At 60.4% G+C, this 7161-nt stretch overlaps 1 protein-coding gene and 1 long non-coding RNA gene across 2 annotated transcripts in view; one reads left to right on the top strand and one right to left on the bottom strand.

Moving 5' to 3' along the window:
• Nucleotides 1–2017: 2017 nt before the first annotated feature.
• Nucleotides 2018–3089, bottom strand: LOC115939005 (uncharacterized). The gene is made up of 3 exons (XR_014146047.1): nt 2916–3089; nt 2287–2515; nt 2018–2169 (listed from the first exon to the last, which is right to left on the bottom strand). It is a non-coding gene; the product is annotated as an uncharacterized LOC115939005 (long non-coding RNA).
• A 382-nt stretch (nt 3090–3471) lies between these two features.
• The window catches only part of INPP5A (inositol polyphosphate-5-phosphatase A), a 167131-nt gene continuing 163441 nt past the window's right edge, over nt 3472–7161 (top strand). The window contains exon 1 of the mRNA XM_081822987.1: nt 3472–3844. Coding sequence (XP_081679113.1) covers nt 3770–3844 — 75 coding nt within the window. The 5' untranslated portion in view covers nt 3472–3769. The remainder of the gene's footprint in view (nt 3845–7161) is intronic.

Genomic DNA, 7161 nt, shown 5'->3' with positions numbered 1-7161 from the left:
AGTGTGCTGTATACAACGGACTAAGGGTGATCCCTCCCCACACCCCGGGCAGGAGTGTTGAAAGTGGATGACCACATGATTGAAACACACTCTGCAACCACAGAGTGCCGTGCATCTATCCATCTAGCGGCCGAAGGAGGACTTCTAAGCATGCTTGTGGATAAGGAATCCCAGTTGCGAACCTCTCAACCATTGGATGATACGAATCCATAAATAAATCGGTTCCTGTCTTAAATGAAGTCATGATATGGTCTCAGTGGCTAACATGCTGTTCTTTTAAAAACAGCAGCTGGCAGCATATTGTTGTTTAACAAAAGACTTGGCCAAACTCTGGGAGCCCTGAGAACATCTGGCCAAGCAGGCTGGGTCGGAGCCCGCCGGCTTCTACGGAAGAATCAGTGTCATGCCTCAGGCGGCCTCCACCTCCCCTCCCCTGCCCTGCTCACTGCAGGGGCAGATGCAGACCCAGATGCCAGGGGGCCAGGCCTCTCCTGAAGCTGGGTAAGTGGGCTTTGCAAAACTTATAATAAGTCGCAAAACTTAAAAAACGGTATTACTCTTTTGGCAAAGGAAACATCCAGACATGGGACAATGTTCCAAAGGCAAAAAAGGACATGTGAGGAACAGTAAGCCCCCTTTTTACCCATGATTTTATGAATGTGGCTTTTAACTTAGGGGAGGTGTAGGGTTCAGTATCTCTTTGAAAGTCAGGTAGCCCTGGATCCAGGCACGGTGGTGGCTCTGATGTGGCTCCGATTCACGTATTTGTTACCTCTCTGTGGCTGGCTGCGCCGGAGTGGCAGGGAGGCGGAGCCCACGGCAGAGGGGAAAGGAAAGCTGGTGTGATGGTGTGCACGGCACTGGGTGGGTGGGTCAGGCGGGGGGAGTCTGAAGGAGGAAGGAGCATCTGAGAGGCCGGATGGGCCAGAGAAAGCCAGAGAAGTCACCTCTGGGGCACAGAGTCAAACAAGGCTGCCAAGGGCCTGAGGGGGTCGTGGGCTCCATGCATCAGCGAGTGGGCACTTTGGAGTGCGAGCCTCCGAAGGAAGGAGTGACTGTGGAATCTGTTGCCGTCTGCTGGCCTTGAAATAGCCCTTCCCAGTGCAGCTGCAGGCACCTGGAAAAAGTCTGAGGAGATTGGCAGGGAGTGTGTGCACAAAGGAAGGAGGAACCAGGACTGAGCCTGGGGGAGCATCAGGAGGAGCAAGCAAAAGAGGCTGAGGGGACGGGCAGCCAGAGGGAGGACCGAGATCGCAAATGTCATGGTCACCAGGGCGGACCCTGTTTCTGGAGGGTAAGTCAGGTGGGTGGAAGCCAGGGGTGGGGACTGGCTGCTGAATTAGGAAGCCAGTGCTAATGGTGAGGATGGCCCCACTGGGGTGTGGGCACAAGCAGCAGTTGAGGGCCTGGAAGAGTGGCCTGTTGGCAATTGAGGCAGAATGGTCACTTGGAGGAGAAGGTTTGCAGTAAACAGAGCAGAGATGGAAGGGTAAGGAGGGGCATAGGACATGGGGGACCTCATAGGATCTGAGACACTGCAGCATGCTTGTGAGCTGATGCATGACATTGCAGGGGGTGGCTGGGCAGAGAAGGGGCACATGCTGCTGGGCTGCAAATCCTTCTTCGTGAAGGTGAAGGGCCAGCACATCCACCGGATGGGAAGGCCTGTCGGCGGCTTGGAGATGGCGGGAGGGGTCAAACGGGGAAGCCAGGAGGGTGGGTGCTGGGCGAGGGTGGGGCACGGGGCTGGGTGTTCTCTAATTCAGGCACAGTCTCAGAGTAAACAAGCTCATGCTTGTGCAGGTGAGCTTCCTCGGCCAGGGAGTGCAGAGGTGTGAGGGGAGACACAGTCGAGGGCAGGGCAGGAGGCCATGCTACTTCTCAGGAAGCAGGTCCCGGGCGTTGGTGATACCTCATTTGCTCTCTATGAAGGCTGTCCTTAGCAAGTGCTGATTTTGCAAAAAGGTCAACAAGAGATGCTGTATTGGTTGGGCTGCCACAGAATGCACACAATAGGTGTCTTAAACAACAGAAATTTATTTCTTGCAGTTCTGGACACCCACAGTCTGAGATCAAGTTCCCACAGGGTCTGGTTTCTGGTGAAAGCGCTCTCTTCCTGGCTTGTCCACGGCCACCTTCTGTCCATTCAAATGACCTCTTCTTTGATTTCTGTTGGGAGTGGGAGGGTGTGTGGGGGACAGCATGTGCTCTGGGTCTCTTCTTATAAAGACACTGATTCTATTGGGAAAGGGACACACCCTTATGGCCTCCTGCAACCTGAATTACCTCCCTGTAGATGCCATCTCCACGTCCAGACACACTGGAGGATGGGGCTTCACCTTACCAATTCTGGGTGGGCATGATCACCCCTGCTGAATGAATTAGACGGTGGTTTCTAAGTCAAATGGGCTTTGGTGGAGAGGCTAGGTGGTCGCTGTAAGCAGGATCCCCTGATTAACTCCAGAGGGGATGCCTTCCTTGGCAAGGGCCCAGCTGCCCGCTGTCCCTACCGACCCTGCAGGTTAACAGAGCGCACAGCTGCTGAAGGCCAGCCTGGCGGACGCTGGTCCTGGCTCTGGCCACCCCGTCCCAGCCACGCGGGCACAGCTCTCGGCGCTGGCCTGGGCAGGGGACCGGGGCTCAGAGGCGTGCTGCGCGGCCAGGCGCCTGTTGACAGCCTTTGCCTGAAAACGCTTCACTGGTAACAGTTCTGAGATCCACCTGGGACCCTCGTCCCGAGGCCCGCGACCCCGCCCTGAGACCCCGGCTCCCGCGGCCCCCGCCCCGACCACGACCCCCGTCCCGAGAGCCGCGTCCCCAGCCCGCGCCTCGCGTCCCCTTGCCCCGAGACCCCCGCCCACCTCCCCTCCTGCGCCTCTGTCCCGCCCAGGCCTCCACGCCCCTCTGAACCCCACCTTGGGTGGGGGCCCACGCGGTCTGTGTGAGAGTTAATTAAATGTCCCGGGACACCGCCTTCCACTTCCGTGGGTCAGGCGCGGGCCATAGGACCACCTCCTAGGAGCCCCTCTGCTCAGGCAGCGCTCGGGTCAGCACGCGGCCCCTTTAAGGAGGACGGTCGCTGCCGGGCCGTGACGTCACAGGAGTGCGGAGGGCGGAGACAGTGCGCTGTCTCTGCGCGGGGAGGGGCGGGGCGGGGCGGCCGCTGACCGAAGGGAGGGCGGCCGAGGAGCAGCCCCGCCGACGCAGGAGCGCCCCTCCCAGGCCCCGCCCCCGCTAGGCCGCGCCCCGCCCGTCGCTGGGTCTCTCTGCAGTCCCTGCCCCGCTCCCAGTGGCCCCGCCCCCTCCAGCAGCCCCGCCCCTCCCGGGCCTCCCCCGGCTGCCCGCCCGAGGCCCCGCCCCTCCCTAGGCCCCCCACCCCACGCACGCCCCGCCCCGCGCACGCCCAGCCCCGCCCCGCGCACGCCCAGCCCCGCCCCGCGCACGCCCAGCCCCCCGGCTCGGGGCGGGACTCGCCTCAGCAGCGGTAGCGGCGGCGGCGGCGGCGGCAGCGGCTGCGGGAACTTCAGTGGCGGCGATCTTAATGGCTGCGCGCGGGCCGCGGTGAGGCGCGGACGGAGAGCGACGGACGCGGGGCCGCGGAGCAGCGAGGGCGAGTGAGCGCGCGCGGCCGTTCCCCGGCCAGGCCCGGCCCGACCCGCCGAGCCCGCGATGCGCCCCGGGGCCGCCCCCCGGCGCAGCTGACGCCGCGGCCCGCGGAGACCCCGGCCGGCCGGCCCCGCGTGAGCGGCCGCCGCCGGCCCAGGCCACGATGGCGGGGAAGGCGGCCGCCCCGGGCACCGCGGTGCTGCTGGTCACGGCCAACGTGGGCTCGCTGTTCGACGACGTAAGTGCCCGGCGACCGGACCCCGACCCCGAGCCCGGCCCCGAGCCCCGGGACCCCCGGGACTCCCCGGACCCCGCGATCCGGACTTGGCCCCGGCCCTGGGTCCCGGCCCTGAGCCGCGAGCCCCCGGAGCCCAGGACCCTTGTCCTGGTCCCCATCCCTGAGCCCCAGAGCCCCAGGTTCTGGACTGAAGCCCTGAGTCTCAGACCCCAGGACGTGGACACTGAATCTGGGCCCTTCAGACCCTCGTACCCCTAAATCCTGAGACCCTGAACCAGTGCCCTGAACCCTGAACCCTGCCCCGAACCCTGGAATCCAGGTCCCCCACCTCTGGCCTCCAGACTGCATAGGCTGAACCCCGACCTCAGAGCCGGGCCCCGGAAACCAGGGCCCGAAACTCCGATTTTAATCCCTGTCCGAGGTCCCCAAATCCTGATATGAGGACCCTCGTGCACTGGCCCCAAACCGCGACCCCGCCCCTAGTGTATTCCCTGAACGTTGAGCCTCGAACCCTGACCCCTGACTTCTGACCCCGCCCCTGGCTGGTGGGCTAGCCTCGTCCGCTGGGCTGTGCGGCCCGCTGTGTGCGGCTCAGCCGGGCTCCGGGCGTTGGCGCCCTGGTTTTACCTTGTAACTTAGTATCTGTCTAGTTTTCAAACAAGGGCGGCGGTGGAAAGCCCTGGAGAACGCTGTATCTTGTTTATGAAAGAGAAAGATGCCGGCAAGCTTTTCAGGGCCAAAGAAGGGATGTGACTGCCCAAGGCCTTTACCTCTGGGGGCCTGCCACCCGGCCACCCAGGGCAGCGGGGGTGGCTGCCCGCCGGCCGAGGGGAGCCGAGGGGAGCCGAGGGAGCCAGGGACTGGGGCGCCTGGAACTCTGAGGCAGGCCCAGGCTGACCTAGTTCGCTGTTGGAGCCGCGGTGCCACCCCGCTGTTGGTACTTGCACTGCCAACCCAAATACAGCAGAATGCGGCTCCAAGTGGCATGCTTGTTTAAGAGAAAAGGGTGATGGCACAGATGGAGCCTGTGGAGGCCTCGCTAGGTGAGCAGTGGGCGTGGGCTGGTCCAGTGATACAGGCATGACTTGGATTCCGGGAGAAGGTTCTGGCGTCCTGCCGAGCCTTCCTTTGCCGGCAGCGGGCATGGGTGAAGGGTTTCAGCAAGCTAAGGTCATGTACGGGCTAGGCTTGCTTTCCTTGACACAAAGTAGGTGCTATTTTTGTGGGTTTTTTTCTCATTTTAACTTCCAGGCGTCCATGTATTCTGCTTCCCCGTTGGAGGTGAACTGTTTTCCCTGTTTCCCTCGGACAACTTTATCTAGTTCCGCGTTTGATCATTTTCTACAAAAGTGCCCTGTATGGGTGTGTGTCTGTATATTTAGCATTCTATTCTCAGCTTTCCAGTAACACGCCACTATAACATGGTTTTGCTCAGATGATTCAGATCCGTTCGCTGAGGCTTCAAAGCCTCAGAAATGTCAGGAAAATTAAGCATGGTGGGGCATTTGAGTCTCAAAGGGAAAAGAATTTTGCTGTGCAAACATTCTTTCCAGTAATCTTTGATTCTGAGTTCTAGCGTTTCTGTTGTGTTTCAGCTGTATATGCACGCTTCTCTCTGTTGACGTTAAAATGGATAACTTAATTTACTTTTGTTTGCCAACATGTTGTCTCTGAATTTTCTTTTTTCTTGATGGCTGTATGGAGTTTGGCATCATGTTTACATCTGGAAGGAACATTTGTTTTGGTAATCAGTGCACACAGGGTAATTTTGCAGGGCGCCTTTCGATGTGAAGGTCCGTAGACAAGGATCTGCCAGTAGCCCAGAGGTTTCTGGGCGTGCGGAGCTCAGCCTTGGGGGCAGCAGCCGTCCTCCCTCAGTGGTGTGGGGTGGGCGCTGGCCAGGCTCCCCCACGCTCTGGGGCGCCTGCTGTGGTTGGGAGCCGTGTGACAGGGAGGCCTGGCTGGCGAGAGCAGTCTTGAGTGAAGGGGTGTTGCTTCCATGGTGTATGGCAGGTTTCAGAAGATCTGCCTGGTGACTGTGTGTGCACAGCATGCTCCCATGCTGGGGGGACTGTCTTCAGAAGGTGGCCTGGGAAGGAATGCTTTCTTGCCCGGCTTCGTCATCGTGGGAGGGGCGTCTGGGTGAGACACAGGCATGGCGTGCTGTGAAGGCCGCGTGCGGGTCGGTGATGCATCCGCGCTTCTGAGGTCTTGCAGCCTTCCCCCATCTGCAGGGGACGCTGAGGAGATTTGTCTGGCAGGCTGCTATTTTCTTGTCAGTGCCCCTGGCTTGTGTCCCCCCGCGTGGCTGGTGCAGTGGTCCTCCCCCAGGGCCCTCTGGTTGCTCCTCCCCTACGACGTTACCCACAAGGGGGTTCTCACAGCTGCCCCACAGTGGTTCTCACACTGTTACCCGTGGAGTATGAACAATTGTGGAGGACCCCAAAGAGCTCTGGGTTACTTGGTTATGACTATCAATGTTTACACCACGTTGGTAGGGACACCCTGAGAGGAGCGGAAACCGAGCACGTTGCTTTAGCAGTCAGGATGGTGATGTCCTCACACGTCATACACGCTCTGGAAAGCTCCGCCAGTCACTCAGGACCCAGGCTGGGAAGAGGAGGCTGTCGTGTTGTGTTACCGTGAGCATGGCTGTGCCCTGGCAGACCTCGGGCCAGGCCTCCTGGGCTTGACTCCGAGACCCTCGGTCCTCGCTGGTGGCCCTTCCTGAACCCGCACAAGCATCTCCCTGGCTGGGGGCCTAGAGGCGGCTTCTCCAGGTTTGCTGCGACCGCCAGATTGCCTCCTGAGAGCCCTGCGGCTCTTTCGCAATAATCCCCAGTTAGACTCCTGCTGTCACTACCCATTTTCCTGGAAAGGGGTGGCCAGGGCTGCACACCTCATTGTTTTGCTTGAGATGGCCAGATTTTTGACAAGGGAGGTTTCTAGCTTTTTGTTCTTTATGTTGTTGCTAGAAATGAGCTCAGAGGTGAATTCTTGCTGCTGTGGTTTCAGAGCTGGGTCCCCCCCTAACGCAGCAAGGCTGTTTCTTGGGAAAGGCACTTAGCTGAGTGGCAGAGGTCTGAGAGCACAGCTTGCCCTTGGGGGTCAGCGGGGCCTTTGTCCTGCGGCGTATTCAGAGTTGTGTCAGTTCTGAGCTGGTTTCCCCTTTTCGCTTGGTCAACGGCTGAGCAGCCGTCTCCCCAGGGCCTGCTGACCGGTTGTGCCTTGAGTCCTGCAGAGCTGGTAAGCTGGCTGCACCCTCCGGGGCCTTTCCAACAGCAGGTGTCCGTGGGACCCTCCCCTGGGCCCCATGC

Source organism: Leptonychotes weddellii, chromosome 6 (assembly GCF_054177405.1).
Source record: "Leptonychotes weddellii isolate Sample4059 chromosome 6, ASM5417740v2, whole genome shotgun sequence".
Lineage (NCBI taxonomy): Eukaryota > Metazoa > Chordata > Mammalia > Carnivora > Phocidae > Leptonychotes > Leptonychotes weddellii.
This window is presented reverse-complemented; position numbering and strand designations above follow the sequence as displayed.